The sequence below is a fragment of the Paramisgurnus dabryanus genome, chromosome 13, assembly GCF_030506205.2.
Source record: "Paramisgurnus dabryanus chromosome 13, PD_genome_1.1, whole genome shotgun sequence".
NCBI lineage: Eukaryota > Metazoa > Chordata > Actinopteri > Cypriniformes > Cobitidae > Paramisgurnus > Paramisgurnus dabryanus.
This window is the reverse complement of record NC_133349.1, coordinates 9,775,389-9,801,285: the sequence shown is the minus strand read 5'-3', so window position 1 is coordinate 9,801,285 and position 25,897 is coordinate 9,775,389. Positions and strand designations below refer to the sequence as shown.

General features: G+C 38.2%; 2 protein-coding genes across 3 annotated transcripts in view; one reads left to right on the top strand and one right to left on the bottom strand.

Moving 5' to 3' along the window:
- The window catches only part of osbpl10b (oxysterol binding protein-like 10b), a 47,274-nt gene extending 43,151 nt beyond the window's left edge, over positions 1–4,123 (top strand). For both annotated transcript variants that reach the window (XM_065298554.1, XM_065298553.1), the window contains 2 exons: positions 1,618–1,771; positions 2,381–4,123. In XM_065298554.1, coding sequence (XP_065154626.1) covers positions 1,618–1,771; positions 2,381–2,425 — 199 coding nt within the window. In that variant the 3' untranslated portion in view covers positions 2,426–4,123. The remainder of the gene's footprint in view (positions 1–1,617; positions 1,772–2,380) is intronic.
- Positions 4,124–7,522: 3,399 nt separating this feature from the next.
- The window catches only part of stt3b (STT3 oligosaccharyltransferase complex catalytic subunit B), a 57,153-nt gene continuing 38,778 nt past the window's right edge, over positions 7,523–25,897 (bottom strand). The window contains exons 8-16 of the mRNA XM_065298555.2: positions 25,196–25,244; positions 20,741–20,895; positions 15,835–16,046; positions 14,902–15,089; positions 13,629–13,800; positions 13,368–13,541; positions 12,036–12,149; positions 11,753–11,959; positions 7,523–9,130 (exon numbers count right to left, since the gene is read on the bottom strand). Of these exons, the coding sequence (XP_065154627.1) occupies positions 9,050–9,130; positions 11,753–11,959; positions 12,036–12,149; positions 13,368–13,541; positions 13,629–13,800; positions 14,902–15,089; positions 15,835–16,046; positions 20,741–20,895; positions 25,196–25,244 (1,352 nt within the window). The 3' untranslated portion in view covers positions 7,523–9,049. The remainder of the gene's footprint in view (positions 9,131–11,752; positions 11,960–12,035; positions 12,150–13,367; positions 13,542–13,628; positions 13,801–14,901; positions 15,090–15,834; positions 16,047–20,740; positions 20,896–25,195; positions 25,245–25,897) is intronic.

The following is a 25,897-nucleotide window of genomic DNA, read 5'->3' as shown; positions in this document are numbered from 1 at the left end:
ATACTATATAGTAGACGAAAACCAAATATGTCTAAATATGTCCAAATTCATAGTATTCCAAAAAAAGTAGCGAAAAGTACCCGGATAACCTACTACTTCCGGCAAGATACCGTATCTCCTTCGTTTTCGTTGGATAACTCCTTTTCCTGGGGCCCACGGGATAGTAAAAGGGTCCATCGAATAAACACTTCTTGCCGAAAGTAGTAGGTAATCCAGGTACTTTTCACCTAATGTTTTAAAAAATACTATGAATTTGGACGTACTACTGGCCTTGCCTACTGCTTTTCGCCTACTATATATTATGGACATAGGCAGTTTCGGACGCAGCCCACTAGGTACTAAATTAGATGAAGTACCTACTCATTAAAACAGTTCGTTCTAGATAGTATGAATATAGATTGTATGGCCCTGTCCCAAATGGCACACTCCGAACTTATGGACTTCCTCAGAGTCCACACTTTGATGACATCATGTAGTGCAGAGCTTAGGGACCCTTGACGTGAGTCCACAAGGGCAGACCAGAGTGGTATTTTAGGACATACTAGAGCGTCACTCCGGTAATAGGAAGAGAAGTTGCCCATCAGTGTGAACTCCTCCCCATTCCGTCGTCTAATTGGTCGATTGCTCTTTCGCAATGACTTCTGGGTTGGTAAACTACGTGAAGCCTGCTGCAGTGCAGGCTTCGCCGAAGAATGCATCAAGGGTGAAAAGGGGGCGCTGATGAGCACACTTCAGAGCGTAAAAATTACATATGGAACACACTATGAAAATTTAAGGCCACAAGACCAAAAGTCCACATGAAGTGTGCCATTTGGGACAGGGCCTATGAATGGATTCGCAATTTCGGACGTACTACATTCGCCATGTTAATACATCACATGACATACGTCGTCATCACAACAAGTTAGTCGTTAAATGGTATGACGTTAAACTAGCGCAATTTAACCACAAGGGACAGCTGTTTAATATGTGTATTTGCATTTGAATAGAGCTGCGTTACCGCTTTTGGACATTTTTTAATAAAGCAACGCCCTTCTGTCGTCTTTTTTGTTGGATAACTTCTCTCACGGGATAGCAAAGTGTCCATCAAAAAAACACTTCTTGACGAAAGTAGTAGGTCATCCGGGTACTTTTCACCTACTGTTTTTGGTATAATATGAATTTGGACATACTCCTCGCCTACTGCTTTTCGCCTGCTATATAGTATGGAAGTAGGTGGTTTCGGGCGCAGCCATAGTTTATTCGACTCATACACGTGCACTGACATTCGACACATACGCTGTGTGACAATTTGCAATACTATCCTGGCCTACATGCATACTTTTGTACGTGCATGCGCGACGGTACACGTATCCGGCAATGCACGTACAGTATGCATGCATTCTTTGGTGGAGAAAATTGCATCATGAAAACACGGACCATACGTTGTCTTTCAGAAATTGCATAAAGTCAATCAGCCAATCAGATGAGATTCGTTTACCAGGATTTACTTTTCAGCACTGGTCAGCAAAAACACTGAGCAGTTACAGCCATGCTATGTGTGTGATCTTCCAGTCCTTAGATATCGATCACATTGCATTTTCTATCTTAACCCCACCCTCTGACAATGATTGGCAGGCGGCTCTGGCAGCATGTCACTGTAGCACTGAAGGCGGGAGACATGGATACTGCCACTGAACACAAACACCAGCTGGAGGAGAAACAGAGGAGGGAAGGGAAGCAAAGAACTGCCAGCAACGTCCCCTGGAAACCAAAGTACTTCATCAAAGAGGTTATAGGTTCTTATCCCATAGGAACACTCTGGAAAATGTTGTGTCAACTCACGGTTTGGTTAAATATGGACAAACCCAACTGGGTTAACATAGAAAATATAGCCCAACTGGTAGAGCATTGGGTCAGCAGCCGATATGGAGCAGGTTCGATTTCCAGAGAAAATGCATAACTTGCAAGTCATTTTGTAAAAAGCATGTGTCAAATGGAAACATAACTCAAGCATGGGGTGAAATAATCCAGCACAGCATTTGGGTTTGTCTATATTTTACTCTGATCTTAGGTTGAAACAACACAGCATATCTAAAGTAAAGTACAGGCGCTGATCTAAGTGAAAGCATTGTTGTAGATTTCATGTCTCATGGGCTTAACGCATGTCTGGGAACTCCTACAATATATCATTTTATTATAAATGTGCAAAACAATATATTTGCAAAGCATCAAATGTTTCATCCTTAAATCCAGCCTAATTTTAAGATGACCCTTATTAAAAATATTCTTAATTTTAACTGATAAATAAATATTAATATTCAAAGACACCTCAATCATACAATACATTCTTATTCTTGGGCATGTCTAACATTTGTTTTTGTCTTTAAATGACCTGCAGGGGGAAGGATGGGTGTACCACAAACCTTTATGGAAGACAGTGTGATAAGCTAAACTGGATCCACGTGATGTTGGTCCCTCACAGACCTTCGTATAGAAGTGGCCATGTAAGAGAGGGGCTGACCTACCTATGGGACTTGAGGAGCTGGGAAGGGGATCCATTTCTTCCATGTTACGGAGAGCGGACAGGTGCCAAAAACAGTACATGGACTTGAAGGTGGTTAAAATACCTCAAAAGCCACTTTGGATGATGGACGTTTGGACGTGGAGACCCAAATTGACATTGTGCAATATCTTTATATTTGTATATTACTTCTAGTATATTGGTAATCAATTACTAAGTGATTATTCACACGGGACAAAGACGTAGCGTCTGTATCAGCAAATTAGTAATGAGTTGTTTTATGGTATTAGGACACAGAGGCAGATACCTGCAGATAGCAATGTTGTGTAAAAGAGATCAATGAGCACAGATCTGAGGTGTTATATAAAGTGACATCACTTCTCATGTTCTTATGATTTGAATAGTTGTTGAGATCTTTACCTTCCGTGATTTCTGAAGGCCTGGGTGATTCTCACGAAATCCAGATTTAGGTGTCCAGCATCAGAATTTTTAAAAAGCCCTTGAACCCATTTTTTTTGCACATATAAGATTAAGGTCTGAACTTACTATAACCATTATTTTTAGAGGATTTAAAAAATATTTCCTATAGAATTATTTACATTTTTTAGATTATCATTACCGCAACATGATATTACACTAAATATATGCATTTACAAACTCATGTTTCGGTAATGAGAACTAAAAAGTTGTCTAGGTACTATGACAAACAAAATGTCAACTTTTATCTGGAGAGAAAAAAAATAAGTGCTTACCTGGTAGCCATCTTGAGTGTCACAGTCAATTATGTCCCTTCCAACAATTATTTATTTTAATGTTAGTTCCTTGAAGGCTTAAACAATGATAGAAAATTGTTGCGGAGGATGAGAAAATTGGTCTTGGACACATTTATATTCTTTATTATTGTTTCTACAATTACCAATATACCACGTTTCTTTACTCTAAATGTTTATAGTGCAACATGCACTGAAGCTTTTTTTATTATAAATATTTCAACGTCAAAGAACCCATATCCAGTCATGGACAAGTTGCGGTAATGAAAAATTTCCCCTTAAATGTGAAAAAAATTTGGTTTGTATGATGTCATTTGACTTCATGTGCAAAATTGTACATGAAGAGATGTTTGTAACTGTATGCTTCTGATGCTTTGATAGCATTTAATATGTTTCATAACACCTCACAAGTCAAATTTTGCGAGAATCACCCAGAGTTAGGTCTTCAACATCCAAAAAAAGAAAACAGAAATGCATTTGCAGCGTGTGGACATCTGTCTGGACGTGCACCTGTACTCAGCTTGAGTTTGGATGCGATTACCAACCTGGTATTTTTCCACAAAGGTTTTGTTCACTGAATATGGATTGTCACTGATCTACAGGCACATTTCAGTCGCTTATTTAAACTTCTATTAAGTGTGAGTTCATTTAAGCAGATGTGAAATGTGACCTTTTGACAGAACTGGGATTTTTTTATTCTTTATCCATTACACTTATTTTAGCTGTATCATTCTGTAAATCAACATGAATTATTAATCCTTGCTTTTACTCAAGAATCATCGCACACCCCAGCAAAAACTGTAACACTATATTTGTGTAAGATTAAATGCTATTCTTATGCCTGGTGCTACTTCGATCATCATTCTTTGTGACCACAGGCCGACTGCTTGAACACCCCTCACAAAAGCTGCTTTTTAATTGAAGGTATAGTTCACCCAAAAATATATATTTTGTCATAATTTAGTCACCCACATGTTGTTCGAAACCGGTTTAAATTTATTTTGTTGAACACAAAATATATTTTGTTTGGTTGACGGTGCCCATTGACTTTTATAGTAGGAAAAACAAATACTATGTATGGAAATCAACAGTTACCGTCAACTGTGTGCTTTCCATAATTTACCAAAATGTCTTCTTTTGTGTTCAACCAAATAAAGAAATTCATACAGGTTTAGAACAACATGATGGTGATTTTGATAAATGATGGTAAGCACACAGCTGACGATACCTATTGACTTCCATTGTATTTGATTTCTCTACTATAGAAGTACCGTCAACCATTATTTATCAAAATTTCTTCTTCTGTTTCCAGCAGGGAAAGAACAGATTTATGCTGCCAATTCAGTTGGTAGAGATGTTTCTTAAAAAATGCCAATATTTTAAATCGAATTCATTAAGTCAACCTATTTCTCACATTTAAAAATAAATGGAGTTAGATTAAAAATACCACATAGCTCTACGGCACCGTGTTACCTATAATTCAATGTACAATTTTCACAGCTTTGTAAGACTTAAGTTTTAGGAGCTGTATAGCTTGTAACAACGTCCAGTTAAAGGGACACTCAACTTTTGTTGAAAATAGGCTCATTTTCCAACTTCCCTAGAGTTAAACATTTGAGTTTTGGAATCCATTTAGCCGATTTCCGGGTCTGGGGATACCACTTTTAGCATATCTTAGCATAATCCATTAAATCTGATACCATGGGTCTTCAACCGGGGGTCCGCGACGGAACTGCAGGGGGTCCGCCAAATGATGTTTAACGACAAGCTATTTTTTGCTTAAAACGTAAAATATATGTACAAAACGTTACATGTCCCCTTTAAGTTGTGCACGTGCGTGGCCGCATAGGTTTGAAGGCGCGCGTTCAGTTTAGCCAGCGGACCAAAATAAAATATCTAAAGATTATAAATGTCCACTCAGGAAGCAGCAGTAGCGACAGAAAAGTCATCATAAAACAGGTAAATCTTATGCGTGTCTTTCTTTCAGAATGTCCTTTTAGAATCAGTGCGACATGTTGTCTCATCTATATTTCTGAACTTGGACGTACGGCTGTTTCACGCGGTTCAAATTTAAAGCACTAATTCAACAGGCAAATGACACCACACCATGTCTGCATTTTAAACTGTGACAAAACTATCGCTCGCATTTAAAAATTAATGAAATGCGTGCCGTGATGGTGCTTTGTGCAAGATTCATAGTCAGGTTGAAATCCGCCTCTCAAAAAGTTTCACCAAAGAGATGCGCTCGGACTCGTTGCATGTTGTTCTCCTGAGTCTGATATGAAGCTATACAGAAAATAAACCTGCGTTACTTAAACTCGTGACAATGATGATACACGAGAAAGGCAACAGACCTCAGAATTATAAAGTAGCACAACCTCTATCCCCACCAGAATAGACAGTCTTTGTGCCATTCACCATGATCAGTCATCTTTATAAACTGAAAGCCCTTGTCCAATTCACAGTAAAATTAAAATATATTACACTGCAAATACCTTGAAATAATATTATATTATTATTATTATTATTATATTAATATAAAAACTAAATATACTTTAACAAACAAATTATGCATGTTAATAGTATGGCTGTGTGACAATATGGTTTGTTTCTATTTATAAAACAGCTCCAGTCCTTGATTCTGATTGGTCATCAGTTGTACTTTATTCCACTTTGCGTTGTGCCTAATACGAAAAGGCAGCCTTTCGTACCTTACTGCTTACTTAAATATCTCTGTTTTACTCATTTAGTATTAGGGGGTCCCTGCTCCATGCCTCTCTCATCTAAGGGGTCCCCGAACGTTGACCCCTGGATTAGACCATTAGCATCGCACTCAAAAAATAACCAAAGTTTCAATATTTTTCCTATTTAAAACTTGACTCTTCTGTAGTTACATCGTGTACTAAGACCGACAGAAAATTAAAAGCTGCGATTTTCTAGGCAGAGATGACTAGGAGCTATACTCTCATTCTGGCATAATAATCAAGGACTTTGCTGCAGTAACATGGCTGCAGCAGGCACAATGAAATTACGCAGCACCTGAAAATAGTCCCCTTGAAAACTTTCAATAACTGGGGACTATTTTCAGACACTGCGTAATATCACTACGCCTGCTGCAGCCATGTTCCAGCAAAAAAATCATTGATTATTAAGCCAGAATGAGAGTATAGTTCCTAGCCATATCTGCCTAGAAAATTGCAACTTTTAATTTTCCGTCGGCCTTAGTACACGATGTAACTACAGAAGAGTCAAGTTTTAAATAGGAAAAATATAGAAACTCTGTGGTTATTTTTGAGCGAGATGCTAATTGTCTAATCAGAAACAATGAATTATGCTAAGCTATGCTAAAAGTGGTACAGCCAGACCTGTAGATAGGCTGAATGGATTCCAAAACGGAAAAAAATCAAACGTTTAACTCTAAAATAGCTGGAAATTGTGCATTTTTCAAAATAAATAAATAAATAAATAGTGTCCCTTTAAATGAGTTGGTCCACTGGTGAAATTCTGTAATAGGGATTAAGTGTCTTATTCATTGAAGCATTTCTGCATGTGTGCCTGTGAGGAGTCAGATTCTGTAGATGTGTAAAACTACAGGTGCTCTTGAAAAGTCAAGGTAAACATGGGCTGTGTAGTTGTACTGTCTTGTATGTGACCACAGATGGCGTCCCCACCTTAGATACTAAATAAAAATCTAGCTGCAAAAGACAAATGTTCACGTCTTTCTCTTAAAAAACGATTATCTGAAAATAAGCAATTACAGCTGTTCAAAACTTTTAAAAACACAGGTCTTGTGATTTAATAGGCATCATTAAAAACAACATGAATATACACTTAAAACTGATGCTGGGTCATGCGTACCCTCTGGAATGAATTTTTATGTTTAAGCAACTTGAATTTATAATTTATTTAAACTTTTTTTGACTAGTGAGGAGTGGCTATAAATTATAATTTATATTATTTAAATTTTATTTGTATAATTTATACAAACTCCTCACTAGACAAGAAAGTTAAAATAAATTGTAATTTTAAATTTATTAAACTTAAAAATATAAGTGCAACAAGTAATAAAGCATGCAAATGCATGCATGACAGTACATAAACCTAGATGAAGTGTAAACCGTTGTTTTTAGTGATGCGTTAGAGCTATCTAGTGGACACATGTGGAAAAACATCAATGTAGTACCAACCTGGCCTGAATAAACTACTAAATCCTTCTCTAGATTATCCAATCTGAATGAACGAGAACCGATTCTTTCATCCGAGTCTTTTAATCACAATGCATCAACTCACAACAGCATCTCTGCCGCGTCCAATCTGTTTTTGAATTTTTTTCTTTTTCTTACAATTTATGGAATAACTTTTTACGTGAAAAAGAAAAATGACAGTTTTTGCATTTCAAGATGAAAGGCTTCCTCCTCTTCAATTTCATTCGTGTTAATAAATACCTTCCTAAGATTCGGAGCCCTCTGAGAACAACATATGGATAATGTTATGCAGAGAGGGGAAAAGCAAAAATTTTCTTCCAATTATATTACAGGAAAACAAAACATGAAGCAAAGGCAATACATAAAGTTGGAAACCAGAAAGGCAGAAAACAAAAGATATAGGGAAGTTATAATGACAGCACTTAAGAACCGAGGAAAGCCCAAACCTATTTGCTGTTGCAGGAAGCGTCCTTTCAATGTTAAAAAGATGGGAATAGTCACACTAAAAACACGCACTCTCCACCTGCATGCTACTCAGTAGTGGATCCAGATTAATTTGAACTAAGACAAAGTGCATTCAGACTAATAATGCAGCATTTTATAAACCTACAACTAATTCACACTTTGTCCTGGCAGACAATCAGTCGGAAAATTCCTTATTAGCCTGAAACTTTAGTCAAAAAAGGAAATAAACATCTTTGCAAACTTTCGCAGTAAACCTCTGGACAAAACACGAGAAATAAATGAACAAAAGTGGATTCTTCAAACAACCGTTTTGATTTTCGAATTATTGCATAAACTTTAAAATCTTACAACCAATAGAAACGACATTCAAATGTAATGAACAAATTATTTATCAAAATCACCACAATAGTTAAACATTACTAATAACCGAGTCAAAGAAACAAAAAAAAAATTTGGAGCTGCAAAGCCCCACTGCATTTTGTTACTTGGGAAAAGGGGTCGTCGTTGTCGTCAGAGAATTAAAAGCGAACTATCAAGTTACCCTGCGCGTCAGGACTGCAGACAGATTCATATTCCTCAGATTCCACAACGTTTATTTTTACATCTCTATCAAAGGTAACAATTTCACACAGGCTCCGAGTCGACAAAACAAAAAATATTTTCTTTGGTGCTCCAAGGTTCACTGAGCTTCACTAAATTCATATCCGTTGGTCGTTTAAGCATTCGGTTATATTACATTACCACGAAAATATTGACTGCCAAGCCGTTTTAAAAAACGGCCACGTCTCTTGCTTCGCCAGCACATTCAAGTACAAAAGAAAAAACGAGAAACAAAACAAAAACAAAACAACAAAATGAAGTCCAGAGTTGTTAGATTAAAACAGGTGTCGATCCCGATCCGTGCTTCATCCTCGAACACATGATGGAACCTCAGTGTCGTCATGGCAATCACAGGACCGAAAGCCTCCAATCAAATATACTCAGGTGGGCGGTGCCAGACGACAAATGTTTGTTGTTGTTCTCGATTGGTGGATTACTCACTAGTTGCATTTGTCCTTGTCTTTTGTTTTCCTATTTTTCCCCATTCTCAACTTTTTATTCAATATCTAAACGGACTTCTTGTTCAGTTTCTTGCCTTTTTTCACCGTCAATTTGTTTTTGATGAGCCCCCGCTTCCTCTTGGCTGTCTGTGAACCACACAAAGAAATTGAAAATGTTAACTAATGTAGTGTTCAAATCAAATAGTGTTTTTAGGTTACAGTATAAATATGTTAACCTTAAGTATACCTGCAATCTAGTATTATCAAATAAATTTACATTTAGAAAAAGCAGCATTCAAAACTTCCAGTCTCTCACTTTCACTAATATGAATCGATGGTTTTGATGACATCATTCTGCAACTTCTCTATAGATTCTAGGCTGTGTGGTAAACTAAAGCTGTGTGCACTTTGTCACTGTGCGTCACCCGTCTCTTTCAGTGAGGTCGTGAGGAGGTGTTCCTAATTCTTAGGAGTTTTATACAATTGAGTAACCATCCACTTCAGTAAATAATGAAAGACAGATGACGTAAAATCCACTGCTTCATTCGTAGTCGCTTCCGAAAATAGCTCATCATTTGTATAAAGCTGAACCTGTATCAAGTTTGTTACGTCACTGAACACCCCACTTCTTGTGTTGCTGAAAGTAGCCAAGCATCCACTGTAATGAACGATATTTCATCGCTCTGGCATTGCTAGTCGCTGGCGGTGTTCATGCAGCTAAAACGCAATTTCCAATTTTAAAAGAGGGAGGGGCCAAACAATATGATCTGCCCTAACTTGTTTTAGTGGAAATTATGATAAAGCGATACTCCAGCCAAATATCAAAATTACCCCATGATTTACTTATCCCGAAGCAATCCGAAGTTACATGTCCATCATCTTTCACATTTGGAGTTATTTTAGTAAATGTCCTTGCTCTTCCAAGCTTTATAATGTTCAGAAAAACTTATGACTTCAAACCCCCAAAAAAGTGCATCCATCCTTCACAGAAGTAATCCACAAAGCTCCAAGATGTTAATAAAGGTCTTCTGCAGGTAATCAATGCGATTTTGTAAGAAAAATATCCATATATTAAACTTCATAGACTGTAAACTAGCTTCCAGTAACAGCTCTATCTTGGACTTAAGCGATTCACAAGAGTGTTTTAGCGTAATGAGCATTCGTTGCCATAAGCTGGGTTACCATCAAAACGTAAAGCGAATATTTTATAAATAAACCCTTTTTTCCACCCACGTGATCAAATAGCCTGCGCACGCATTTTGGCAACAGAAGTGGTGTTGTTCCCCAGTGGTTCTAACATGTTAGCAACACAGAAAGTTTATTACAACGGTTATATAATATACTTATATACATATACATGTTTCTGGCCACTTTATATTTGGCCATCCACTAACATCTTCTATCCACTCCACTATAGTACAAGGATTTGGTAGATGTGTTGAAAAAGTTGATAAGTCAACTTTTAAAAATAACTTTCTCTGTCCGATTTGCTTCACTGCTGATTCTTGCCGTACTTCCGTTGCCAAACTGCACGCCATACGTTGCCACGTCATCATTGTGTACAAACAGTAAAAGCGTCTATTCTCAAAAAAACAAAAAAACAAATGTGAAATAGGTGCGTTTTCATCAAGTTGTTCAAACGAATAATAGTGGTAATTACTGTAATTACCAACAGTAAATAATTCAGAATTTATTAGGCAAATGCGTTTCCATCTTCAATTATTCGCATTTATTTACTCTTTTCGCAAGTCAAAAACCACCTCAAGCGAGCATAAAAACTTTGGCAAATACAATTTTTTTAATTCGAATTTTGGCATTTTCATCACTCGTATCTTATGTGATACTTCGAAATCAATGTGATGGAAACACAGCTATTGGTATGTTGCGCAGTGACTCATGAAGCGTGCGAGTCCAAGATGGCGTCATTAAAGGTGGTGGGGGGTTTCAACTGTATTTTATGCATTCTGGCTTATTAACACAGTTTAAGAGTTGGTTTCCTAATGCTTAACAAATGCAAAGTGTCAAAAAAGCAGTCTGACGTGTTACAGAGTAGTTCTGTGCCAGGGTTCGTACAAGTTTCAGAAGTTTTTTCAAATAAATGATGTTTCAGGTGTAAGCTATATCACTTCTTTTTATGGGAATTTCCCCACGGCAACCACGCCCACACGTCCATCAGCGGGAGAACGAGAACCAAGTACGCTAAGATACAGGAATCACTACACACGACAGCATTGTTTTGTATTAAGACTCAACAATGGCACAAAAGAAGAAGTGTGTTTTTGAATGCTTTAATAAAAGCTAGTTATTATAGTTTATAAAGTTTAAAATATGGATATTTTTCTTACAAAAATCACATTGATTACCCGCAGAAGACCTTTATTAACTTACTTAAATATACTCCAAATGTGTTCGGCTGAAAGATGATGGACATGCGTATGTGGGGTGATTTGGGGGTGGGTAAATCATGTGGCAATTTTGATATTTGGCTGTAATAATGCTGTAACGCATCAAACAAAAATGCAAATTTTAAAGCAATTCAGTGGGTATTCAACAAATTGAAACTAAATGTAAAGTCTAACCCATTATACAGTTAATGAATTGTATAGTAGCCAATTATCAACATTTTTTTAACAGCTGTTTTACTAGAAACACCACATTTTTACCGTGTTTCTATAAAGGGTATTATAACATTTTCATTTTAGCATCCTGAGCAAACCATTTTTGAAAACAACAAACATAGTGAGTTTCTCAAAATGCTGTTCTATGAACCTTTTTTGAGGTGTACTTCTGCTTGGCTGAGATGTTACGGAGCTTGTGTTCCAAAGCTTGTCTGTTCTCCTGCTTCTTCACCCTGTAGATGCGCACCAGCCAGTGTTCGGAGGTGAACGCCTCCTCTAGGTGCTTCAGACGGATATCTTTGTTGCCGATCTCGGCGTTCCGTGTCCGGTCGAACCCGGGAGGTGTGCGGAAGTCCAGCTGCGGAAACGGCGTTTAGCATTAAGCATTCACACCGTATAACAGAGAAAATAACTGAATGGGATGAGACACTCACCTGCATTTCTCCAAAGCGATAGTAAGACATTTTATACATCAAGCAGTTGAGCAGAGTGGGCGATCCGGCCTTATCCACCCTAAACTCGCCCTGTGGTGTAAAATAATCACTTTCCTGCAGAAGACCAAGAACAAAGAAACTAGTTAAACACTTATCTTACCTGTACATCCAAAATACATGGTTCCCACTCCAATGTCAAATTCCCTGACTTTTCCCTGACTAAAAAGCTGAATTTCCAAGACCTATGTCTATTATGCTGTGACAAATATACAATTTCCTGACTTTCAATGTCTGGAAAAAGACCTTCAACTCTTTCCCCGCCATTGACGAGTTATCTCGTATATATGTTGATCTCGTAATATTTGTTGACGAGTTATCTTGTCAATTAAAAGAAAACATTTGCATAAAAAACGTGTTCCTGATTAATTTTTATCTTAATCTGCAATACCGCAAATATCCACTAGATGATGCACTTACCCAATTTATGAAAAAACTGAACCCAAAATGTTATTTACAAATTTTAAACTCTGTGTATGTTTTGATAATCATTCTGAATCTGATCTCTATCAAAATTCCTTCACAAAAATGCAATTATTTCGACTTTTTGCTAATTTTTAAAGAATTTTTAAAGAAAAATACCCATATTTAAGAGTTTATAAGCAGAGCAAAAAATATTGATAGGACGAAAACATTTTTTTCCTGTTTGTTTCTTTATTGTTTGTTTGAAAGCAGAGGGTCTGTTCTTTCATTTGATACATTTGTATGTTTATATATTTTACCAGAAAATTTTCCTGGAAGGCATTTTGTGAAACGTTTGTGAAAATCACAAAAAATGCTGGCGAGCAACTTTTCAAAAAATGTCTGGCGGTGAATAAGTTAAAAAATGGCAAGATATTCCCGAAATTCCATGACCTGTGTAAACCCTGAAAACATGACAGCCTCCCTTATTCTAGTACAATAACGTATCGTGAAAACAAAGTGAAAAGGAGATTGCTTTGATAATCCGAAATGCTGACGTGCAAAAGTGTAAATTTTTTAAATCTGCACATAGCCATTTCTAATTTTTAGTACCCAACATGCCAAAAAGTCTCATAATGCCAAACAACAGGAATGTCAAAGCAATGTGTAGTCCAACTGTGACGTATTGTTATTTTCTGTAGAGGCGCTTTTGAAAAGATGACTAGAGAGATATGGCATCTCAGACAGGTTGGGCTGTGCAAATCATTATGGTTGGTTTGTACTATCAGTCAACCAACTTGGCCCACCTCGAATCTATTACACACAATTTGCATACAGACGACGTACAACCAGGATTCAAATACACACACTGACCCGAATATCTTTAGGGTGCTCTCCCTCTGCAATGCGCACCATCCACAGGAACTTGTTAATATCGTCGCCCGAATATCCGATCACTCCTCCGAAAATGATCAGGACGTAATCCACATCCAGGGACTTCATAATCTCATAGGCTGCACTTTCATTAGAGGACATAGCTTTACCAACCTGCAAGCAAACCAGAATATTAAAGGTTTATTGTTGTTTATCTTATCAGACCCTGTCGCTGTCATCAAAGGCAAAGCCATTCCTCACCAGTGCTATGTGGCTATTATTCCACGTATTGTTGTCCACCAGCGTCGTGCGATTGGCCATGCCTGCAATCTGATAGCCGTAATCCCACCAGGACATGACCCGAGCATGCTCATCCGTGTTCTGTCTGAGCCAGTAATAAGCTTCACGAAAATCATCCAAAATGTTCCTCGATCTGCAGGCAATTAAAAAAAAAAAAATCATTTCAAGCATCACTGAAGCAGCATTTTAAAGCAACACTATGTAGTTTTTTTACCTTTAAATAATATGTAAACACAAAAGTAAATGATGGTAAACAGACAGCTGATTGTAACCATTGACTTCCATAGTAGGAAAAAATATTTTGGAAGTATTGTGATAAATGATGAAGAAGATACTTTGATAAATGATGTTAACTCTTTCCCCGCCATTGACGAGATTTCTCGTCAATTAAGAGAAAACGCTTCCCCGCCAATGACGAGATATTCCGTCTTTCCGCAATACCGCAACTTTTTAAAACCGGAAGTATTTCCCTATGGCAAGCTGCTGCATGTCCGTGTCTGTTTTAAAGATCGCTCTGAATGGATCTCTATGAAAAGTCCGTCATAAAAATTGAATTATTTCTGCTTTTTGCTCAAAATATGGTGTTTTTGCAAAAACCTACCCATATTCAAAAGCTGATTGCAAAAGAACCACTAAAGGTAGGATGAAACGGTTTTTTTTGTTTGAAAGCAGAGGGTCTGTTCTTTCATATGGTATATTGTATGTTTATATATTTAAAGAAGAACATTTTCTGGAAGGCATTAAACTTTGGTGAAAATCATGAAAAACGCTGGCGCTGGCTGGCAACTTTTTTTAAAAACGCTGGCGGTGAAAGAGTTAAGCACACATTTGACGTTACCCATTAAATTCCATCATATTTTTTATTCCTACTATGGAAGTCAATGGTAACAATCTGCTTGTTTACCATCATTCCTCAGAATATCTTCTTTTGTGTTCATCAGAAAAAAGAAATTCATACAGATTTACAGCAACATGAGGATGAGTAAATGATGACAGAATTTTAATTTTTGGGTGAACTGTCCATTAAAAGATGACATATCATAAAAATATGACTTTTTGCATGTTTAAGTGCTATAAATATGAAAATGTGAAAAAGATCAACCCAGTAACTTAGTTTTGGTAAACCATTTTCTGCAAGCATGTGAAAAAAATAGGTCATTGAAATTTGGCTCCCCTTGTGATGTCAGAAGGGGATAATACCCCCCCCCCCTTAATTTACCACACAGGTTCCTACCCGTCATGGTTGTATGATGCCAGTACAACGCTAGGACTGGAGTAGGCATTGCTGGTGACCCAGGTGCAGTGCACGGCAAACATCATCAGTAACATCAGCATCAACATGGTCACGATGCTTTTGATGTTGGGTCCCAAGCCCTCCTCCGGTCGGTCCTGCTCCGACACATGCTTTCGTACTTTGCCTGCCTGTAAGGACACAGTTTTTAATTTTTTTTAATAAATCAAATTAGGCATCCAACAAAAATGCATTAGGCTAATAAAAGAAATCATAAAAAACTTGATTAAAAATGAAGGTTCCCATATAAAATAGATAAACTTTATTAAAATGAAAATTCCCCAATAAAATCTATCCAGTAAATGTAAAATGTTATGTAATGTAATAAGTATGTGTATAAAATCATAATTTTTATGTCTTTGTAACGTAACCGTCAAAACAAGTAGGTAAATCCATAATTTGATTTAATACATGTGTGGGGGGTCCCTGCTCCCCCTCTATGTCCATTAAGGGGTCCTTGGCCAAAAAATGGCTGAAGACCTCTGACTAAAACTATATAATTATACTTCTTTCTTTAATCGATTTATTGCCATTACTACAATATCATCTAAAGGGATAGTTCACAAATTTTTCTTTTTATGTCATCAAACTGATCAGAGTCCCCACTCCATTATTTCCTACTATGGAACTCAATGGGACCTCTGATCGGATTGGTTTTAAACATTCCTCAAAATATCTTCCTTCGTATTTATCAGAACAAAGAAATTTATACAGTTTTTTAACAACATGAGATGACACAATTTTCATTTTTGGCTGAACTATCCCTTAAGTCTCCAAAAACTCAATATGACATTAGTAATGCTCCAATTCTCATTATTAGACTTTAGAGAGGATTTGACAGACAGGGTCACATATGACCTTTAACCTTCCCCTGACCTTATCATAAAGATTCCCCTGATTCCTCTTGTCATCCTCATCACTGCTGTCCTCAGCCGGCGGGTTTTCGCGCTTCATGTCATCTCCCAGGTAGTGCTCGAACACGCTGGAGAAGGCGATGGCTGAGAGCATGCACACGACCGGGGTGAGAGTCAACATCAGACGCACCATTACCCCGGCGAAGTACACGGCGCTGATGGCGTACAGAGCCACTAGAGGGCGACAGAGAACATCAATCAGGAACAGTAAACGTAACACTGCAGTGCAGGATGAAGGATAATTAACTGTTGTGAAGCCTTTATACTTCTGTGCTGGATAATGACTCCTGAGGGATCCAAAAACATGGAGGTGACGTAAAATGGCAGGTTGGGCTTTAAACGTGCCGCAACATGTCACCTATTCACGTTCCCTTGTCTATTCTGCCATGCGACTTCAGGAACGCTACGACAGCCATTAAATAAACACAAAATGATCCGTCTTTCTGGGGAATGGGATTACTTTAATGCATTTGCATTTACACGAATGTAAAGGCTCGCAGGAGACATCAAGCAGAACAAAATCACATCAATTCGAAACTGCTCAGAATACAAACCCTGCTGGCAGAAACAAGCTCAAAGATGTTTAGATGCACTGCTTGAGCTTCAAAATGAAGAGGAAAAACAAGATGTACTTTGGAAAGATTGCAAATGGTGTTTTGAAGGATGATGGGCGGTATGTTTTATAGCAAATAAAAAAAGGATAAAAACCAAAACCCCCTTGACAGACTACAGATAAACATAAAATATAAGACTGTAGGTTTCTGAAGCTCAATTGTTAGGGCATTGTGTTAGCAGTGCAAAGTTCATAGGTTCGAGCAGTCACACATATTTATAAAATGTATACAGTACCTTGAATGCACAAGCATCATCCAAATGTGTAAAAGTATTTGCATTAAATGCAAAATTTTATGAGAAACAAATGAGATTAGATCTTTACCCCGAACTCATTTCACTATTCCATTCATTACAACAGGCTTTTTGGCAACAACTTCCGCTTGTCGAGAAAATGATAACAGCCATATTAACTGACGACAATATCTAGGTATTCAGCCAATCTTTCTAGTTATTTTTTATTTTTTGCATTTATTCTGTTAAAAAAATCCCAATGTCAGTGAGAAGAAAAATATAAAGAATGTAAAATATGAATCTGTTTATGTGATGGACATTACTCATGCTTATCTTTGGAAGCTTCTTTGAAGGAATCTTTAGTTAAAGTCTCAATTTTTATAAAGCACGAGCAAAAGACCTGTACCGGAAGTGATGGGACCTGTTAATAATATGGAAGTTTTGCAAAACTCCCATTACTTCTAACCAACTGGTCCTTAGTCATTTTAATGAATCTATGAGGCTGTTTACACTTGGCATTAACATGCGTTTTCGTCGATCGGATCACAAGTGGACGACGTTAATGCCAGGTGTAAACGGTGTTCAAAACGTTTTGAGCTCGTCCACTTTCGACCACTTACAACCACATCCAGAGGTAGTCAAAACCACTTTCGATCGGATCGCTTTGGAGTTGCAGAACGCATATGTGGTTGAATGTGTTCGAACAGCCACACGCGACCGCCTTCTCTCTGCCCATTTATCTAATCTGAGGTATTAAACACAAGTTTGACGTCTTTTTTTACTTCTGGCGTAAACATACGGTGAACAGCGCTATTTTTAGCCCTTCATTGATACAACTAAAGCGGGTGATCTCCGTAGTTTCGTTTTGAAAGCGTGTGAAAGTTGCGCGATCCTATTTCATCAATTGCGCTGAAAATTCAGAGAAAGCTCCAACATATAAACGTACAAAACACTGTGCAGCATGTATACTTGCTAAACAAGCAGTGGACTCCGACATAATATAGTTTGCGTCCATATAAACTCATAATTACTCCCGCTCGCGTTTGAATGACAGCAGAGAGACTCGCCCACCGTCTCACAGACCACCCCCTCACAGTATTCAGGACAGATGCGGTCGAAAGTGGACAAAAGAGACGGATTTAAATACCAGGTGTAAACGTAATGTGTCTCTCTCGTCCACTTGTGATCCGATCGATGAAAACGCATGTTAATGCCAAGTGTAAACAGCCTCTATGGGATCCCATTCACAAGTGGCTTTGCACACTGGTTCTCAAACTGGGGGGAGATTGTGCCAAATATTATTAAATACATTAATTTATCATAAATTCTGTGTAATTAAACCTCAGAAAAATAAGGCTACTAACCAACAGCACTACATTGTATCATTTAACTCTTTGCTGAGTAAACTAGACAATTAGGAGAAAATGCTTCCTTGCCAATGACGAGTTTTTCACGGCAATCCGTATTTTCTGCTACTATACACCAAGCGTGCCGCACAAGCCCTGAAAAGTGAAGCCAAAACGTCTCGATCGACCTCCAGTGACTGGTCCCAATATAGGTCATAAACCCCGCCTCCCCATGTTATTCAATGGGACTTGAGACCAACTAAACAATTTAATTACACTTCACTTATCTTTTTTCTGAAGCTGGTTTCTGTCATTTAATGTAGTTTTTATCACGCTGATGTAAATTCAAGTGTTTGTTTTTAAAATTAGTTTGTTTTTAATTAATTATTTAATGATATATAAACGGTGGTGTCACATCATGATTGACAGCTGTGATATAAGCATAGAGACAGAGCGCAGCGTGTCATAACCTGAAAACCACGGCCACCAGGGGAAAAACAATCCAACCGTCTCCATTGACTTTGTATTGCGAGAGGCCACCTTCTTGTCATTTCTGGCTTATAACAAAAAACTGAATAATGCCTAAAAGCTGTTGTGTGACAATATGTACAGCTAACAAGCCAAAGAACCCAGAATTAAGTTTTTATAAGCTGTAGAGCAGTAAAACCCAGCCTTTAAGGAGAAAAAAGTGGACGCAGTTCTACAAATAGGAGTACTATGAAAAGTTGCCTGTTTCCACTTTTGTGTCTTTAAACGCTCGGTTTGGGGGGTCGATAGCTTTTAAAAACTTACTTTCTGGGTTTTTTGGCTTGTTAGCTGTACACCTTGTCACACAGCAGCTTTGAGCATTATTCTGTTTTTAAGTTGTATCTGTAAATACTTTTTTATAAGCTGTCGACCCCAAAAAAACGAGCGTTTAAAGACACAAAAGTGGAAAACAGGCAACTTTCATACTACTTCTATTATTAGAACTGCGTCCACTAAGGGGAAATGTAATCGGCGATCCACTTTTTCTCCTTAACTCTTTCCCCGCCATTGACGAGATATCTCGTCAATTAAGAGAAAACGCTTCCCCGCCAATGACGAGATTTTCCGTCTTTCCGCAATACCGCTATTATCCACCAGGTGGCGCCCTTCCGCAACTTTTTAAAACCGGAAGTATTGCCCTATGGCAAGCTGCTGCATGTCCGTGTCTGTTTTAAAGATCGCTCTGAATGGGATCTCTATGAAAAGTCCGTCATAAAAATGGAATTATCTCTGCTTTTTGCTCAAAATATGGTGTTTTTGCAAAAACCTACCCATATTCAAAAGCTGATTGCAAAAGAACCACTAAAGGTAGGATGAAACGGTTTTTTTTTGTTTGAAAGCAGAGGGTCTGTTCTTTCATTTGGTATATTGTATGTTTATATATTTAAAGAAGAACATTTTCTGGAAGGCATTAAACTTTGGTGAAAATCATGAAAAACGCTGGCACTGGCTGGCAACTTTTTAAAAAAATGCTGGCGGTGAAAGAGTTAAAGGCTGGGTTTTACTGCTCTACAGCTTATAAAAACTTATTTCTGGGTTCTTTGGCTTGTTAGCTGTACATATTGTCACACACCAGCTTTTAGGCATTATTCTGTTTTTTGTTATAAGCCAGAAATGACAAGAAGGCGGCCTCTCGGTTGGATTGTTTTCCCCTGGTGGGCGTGGTTTTCAAATTTGCATAACTGCGCTCTGTTTCTATTCCGTCAGAGCGAGGGCGGGACCGTGATTTCACGGCTTTACTTTCTGCTCACTACTGTGCAGAACTGGTCCCAAAATAGCAACTGCGCAGACTCAAGACCCAAGATGTCAGCACCGTATCGGGACACTGGCGGCTTCACTTTTCACCAATGGAAGAGCGCGAATGGGCATCGTCCATCTTTTTTTTACAGTCTATGCTATACACCAAGTGGCGCTTTTACCTTCACAGAAACGGAATTATCTCAGCTTTTTGCTCAAAATTTTAGTATTTTTGAAGAAACCTACAGTCTACAGTGATTTCACATTTAGTTTTAGTATCAGCTCAGCTTGCTTGGAACCTCAACCAAGGTGGTACAAAAAAAAAGACTTGGTACTACGTACTGCACCCGGTGGAAAAGCCCCCAAAAGTACGCTTATCCACACCGAACGTGGGGTACTATGCAAATGGAAACGCATTAAACTTTTGTTAAAATCATAAAAAAATGCTGGAGCTGGCTGGCAAAGAGAGACACTTTGACATGTATGATGTCACAGCAGTATGCAGCGCAAATATAAAAACAATGTATTTTTTAAAACGCTTGCGGGGATGTTTTTTATATAATTATTTTTTACATTTTATAAAATGTTTTGTTCATAAATGTTCTTTGGAGACGACAAAGGGATGCACCGTACACAAAGGAGGCCACATGCCGAAAAAGTTTGAGAACCACTGGCCTAGCAGAGTAACCACAAATTCATAGTTGGTATATGCGTGATGGCATAACACACTGTATTTACATAACTGGCTGAGCAGATGGACACTTCTCTTTGGGTGTCTTTGTTTAGGTATTAAATGATAAATATTTTGCAGTAAACAGTCAAAAAATGAATAAAAAAGCAAAGGCACTTGAGTGTTAAAATGTTTCAGACATGCCATCTGGTCATTGTGCTGCAGTTAAAACTAAAGCTCACCGAAAACTCTCTCATCGTTGATATTCTTGATGCAGAACCAGAGCCCGGCTGGGAAGGTACAGACCAGGATGTGCAGATCAAAGAAGAAAGAGACCCACGTGGTGGGCTGGTGCTCTGAGACGGAGGCGATGATGGGAATGTGGATCTTTGCGTATCTGAAAGGAATAGGGAGGGGGTGTGTTAACGGCCATTTTACTTTTGTAATGCGATGCTTTTCTGAGTGAAACATGATATTAAAAGCAATGACAATGTAACATTTTGTGACTTAAAGGGATAGTTCACCACAAAATATTAAAATATTAATAGTCATAATATTCTCAATCTCATGTTGTTACAAACCTGTATAGATTTTTTTGTTCTGATGATCACAAATGAAGACATGAACCCCATTCACTTCCATAGTATTCTTTATTCCTACTATGGAAGTCAATGGTGCCTCTGATCGGTTTTGGTTGCAAACATTCCTCAAAATATCTTCCTATGAAGAAATGTATAGAGATTTGTAACAACATGGGAGTAAGGAAATGATGACAAATTTTTCATTTTTGGGATTTTATCAATCCTAAATTGCGTAAAAAAACCATGAATATGGGCCCTCCTTGAACCACCAGCAACCACTTCTGAGAAGGTTTTTCTTATGAGGACAAGGCTTAAAGGGACACTCAAAATATTCTCATTTTCCAGCTCCCCTAGAGTTAAATATTTGATTTGTACCATTTTGGAATCAATTCAGCTGATCTCCGTGTCTGGCGCTACCATTTTTAGCATAGCTTAGCACAATCCATTGAATCAGATTAGACCATTTAGCATCATCCTCAAAAATAACCAAAAAGTTTTGATATTTTTCCTATTCAAAACTTGACAATGATATTACGCAGTGCCCGAAAAGGTCAAAGCATCCACAAACCCTAACCAAAACAACTCTTTGAAGAGTAAAGGCAATTTAACAGTCACAGAGAGAATCTATCACGCTCTCATACAACGAAAAAGCAAACATAAGCTAACCAAAAGTGCTAAAAAAAACCAAAAGATAAAATGCAAGGTTATTTCATAAAAATAAAGCAAAACCCTCTCAGTGAAACAAATCTAAAGTTTTTGGATAACCAAAGCCTCATTGTGTAAAAGTGGGCACAGATCGAGAGCCATTCGCCTCTGGACGGCTATTTCTCCTTATGGTTTTGCTGCATTATCGCGCTCGATTCTGGCGACTCTCAGTGTTGTTATCATTATCTGGTGACTTGACCTTCTGTATCTGTAGTGAGGACTGCAGAGCAGATGGCTGACTGAGCACAGGCACAGCTCAACGGGGCTATTGGTCTCCCTGCAGAGGCAAACTGCATAGTGGGAGTTACACATTTATAAATTTATGATGGGTGGCATTTCACAGAGGGCAAAGAACACGTTTAAGCTGGCAGAGAGACAAATATAGGTTTTATGGGTGAGCGGCAGAAGCCCTGAGGTGCATGTGTGACCTAATAGCTGCCTGCTTTCATTGTAGGCGTCAACGAACGTCAACTGGATAGAGCTCGAGGTAAAGTGAGGGGATTCAAAAGTTTGGGTTTTCACTTACAATACAATAATCAATATTGTCAAAATTCAGCTTAAGTTTCATAAGCATACATTAAACATGATTAGAATGAAAATTATTGTACAAAATCGTGACATTGATGTAATATCCTTGTACTGTTTTTCACCCACAGACAGGCACTCAGCAGATGTAATTGAATATTGCTGAAAACCAAGAATAATGTGCCAAAGACAGCACCAATAGGCAATGTCGCTTTCTTTAAGTCTTACGAGTGCAGAAAACATAGCACAGATGTGGAAAGACACGCAGGTTTGGATGATGAATTAGTGCCCAAAAAAATGCACTGTAATCTGTAGTATGGGGACGGTTTGGTTTTCAGACAATATAATGACATTTACAACAAAAGGTGGTAGCTAGAATTTTTTTTACATCACGGTTAAAGTGAAAATAACCACAGTTATCAATATTATTGTGGTTTTGTAAACAATTCCTAGATATGTAAAAAAGTACTGATGTAAACCAAATTTAAAATTGATTTTACATGTAAGTGCACTTTTGTTCGCATAAACATCGAATAAATAACATTAACATTAATCATGGCACATTTGGGGCCTTGAGATAATAAATGTTTGTCTAGTTCAGATAAAACACAAGTGAGTAAATCAGATTTTGATATAAACACAGAAAAAATTAGCAAGTCATCTGTCTGCGTATGTTGTGAGAAATTGGGTGTACTTTAGGACCCAGGAGTAAGCTGCACGACAGCTGCGCTTGTGGCACTCACGGAAGAAACAAACAGAGTAGAAAATAGCTTTAAACTTATCAAATCACATAATTTAATGGAAAATTAATAGAAAAGATGGATCTGTCTAAAGAAATATTAAGTAAACATGGGTCAGAACAACTAGATTTCCCTAAATGTAAAAATTTTTTGGATTTAAATTCAGTCAGTGAAGCACTGTCATCACAAACACATGGGAGCAGTAGTGAATGAATGTGTTTGTCTTGCGTATTGCTTAAATTGGTTGGTTTGATACTGGACAGGAGTTTGAGAGCAAAAACTTTTTTGCATTTGACAACTCGCACTAAGAAAAATTGTAAAAAAAAAAATTATACGCAATTTTATTTATCCAGCAACACTATTCTAAATTTGGTACTGTGTACTTCTCTAAACATTTTTAGGATCTTTTCTAATTATTTTTCTAGGTCAAAAACATGTAGACCACCAACATTTCAAAATTTAGCTATATCACCAAGCCCTAACTTTTACACAAATCATGCTACATGATCCTCTGAAAAATGTATCTATACTTGTTAAGCATTAAAAATGTTAAAATCATTGAGTTTATAAACCATTTATTGGGCACCATCAACATTTTAAATTGCATATGCAGCAGCCATATCACCATGTAGCCCTAGACAGCATGCCCACTAAAGCATGCTGTATGGTTGAGCCTGATCAGAGCTCGGATGGGAGACCTCCTGGGAAAACCAGGGCTGAGTCCGAAAACTCTAAATTGCTGTCTTCTGCGGCAGCATTCCAAGGCAGGAAAGCATCAAGGCATGTCCGAATCTAATGTTAGGTTTACTTCCTGACTCCTGAGATACCTCCATCGTCCTGTCCCACAATTCTATGCGTGTGTGCGCATGGGGAATGTGATTGTTCGAGATCGAAAAAATAAAATGGCGGCCAAGAAAGCGGCTGGAGCACAAATTTAGTGTAAATCAACGTATATATTTACTTTTTACACCTTTAAATTGCATTTCTAGCGAGAAATAAGTATTGTAGTTTTCAAACATGTGATTAGTTGTCACAAAGGCGTAGGGCTGCACGATAAATCGCATGCGATACCACGTGCATCACGTCAGTAATGCCGGTTTTCCTTGATTAGTATTAAATCGCCAACAGCTGTTTTCAGATGGCGCGACATTAACTGCACAGACCCGTAGTTCCCTGACAAGCTGGGCCATATCGCAAGCGATACGTCCGCGATAATTAATGCGAAATTGCCTCGATTGTCAGTGAACTACGGCTCTGTGTAGTTAAAGCTGCTCCATCTGAAAACAGCTGATGGCGATTAACTGCTACTCAAGGAACCGGCATTACTGACGTGATGCGCATGACAAACACATGCGATTTATCGTGCAGCCCTACAAAGGCGCTCTCCATTAATATTTCAAACACGCTGCCTATGAAGTGTGTCCGAAAGCGTTTCTCTGAGCTGCCTTCATGCACCGAAGTCATTGCATCATGAGGCAGCGGGGCAACAAGTCAGATGCCTAAGTTTTCGGACACAGCCTAGGTTGCTGCTGGTACAGGCGTTACCGTGGGTTCACACCAGCCGCGTTTGAGGCGTCAAATTCGCGTCTAGTTTGCCGCTTGAACATTTTGAGTTTACTCGTTTCATTCACACCTGAAAGCCATGCGTGAAATTCTAGTCATCTAGACACTCACGCGGAAATTCATGGGAGGGGCTTCTGTCGGAATCGCGTCTACCTCATTTGCGCTGCGAGACCTCCAGACGCGCGTCAACGCCTCTTTACATTGACTTAACATTGAAATCACTCGGGCTTGACGCCTCTACCACGGCTGGTCTGAACGCAGCATTAGTGACACCAGCAGGGGGTGCTGTGTGGGTCCTAACACCCCGGTATAGTAATGGGAACCCTATACTATCAAAAAGTACCATCCTTCAGATTATTAACTATTATTATTATTATTTTTACAAAAACAAAAAGAAACCAAGATATCAATATAAAGCTATATGAACTAACCCTAGCTTTCACACATAAATAATGCTACATGATCCCTTGACAAAATCCGATCTTTACTTGTTAAGCCATTAAAGCGGTGCGCTAATCAGCTATTAGCAACTTGATCACACAAGAAAGAAGTCTACCGAATGTAGGCTGTGTGGCAAACTTACCCAGTGTCCCACAGCGAGTAAAAGCGCCCACTCCAAGGAGCAATGTACCCTGAAAACACATTAACACAAGAGTATGATTAAACACAAACACACAGGCACACGAACAACACGACCATTACCTCCTCAAAAGCACTTTTAAGCCGCTTGTGAGGAGCTGACGAGCTTGGACTCAATCCAGTTAGTTTTAATACCACACATATAGCCGACAACGGTTTCAATTAATCTACACCGAGAGGCTGCCCTCGCTTTGAAAAGTAGCGTGGCGAGTTGAGGGAAGTGCTTAATGAGATCTCAGAGGCCTACTGGAAACTGCAACCACGACAGAAAGATTAATGAAAGGCCCGGGTGCGGGGGGAACGCAAGCAAATCACCCTAACTCCATATTAACTATCAAGGGTACAATGTTGAGAGAACAGGGTCATAGAGTCACGCAGTATTTAGGTGAGATGAAAAAGATTGAGATGTGAGGGGGAATATTTCTGAATTTTCTCCATCAAAGGTAAAGAGTTTAGAAAATTTAAATCAAGGGCAAAATATAAACTGTTCATCTAAACTTTAATGTTAAATCACAAATCGCCTCATGTCGTCTGCGTGCAAGTTAATAGTAACAAAGCTTTTTATTATTACACGCATAAAAAGCAAAGCAGGTTTTTCTTTTTTGGAAATAAGTCACGTTGACAGTTTATTATGGTGCAATCAATT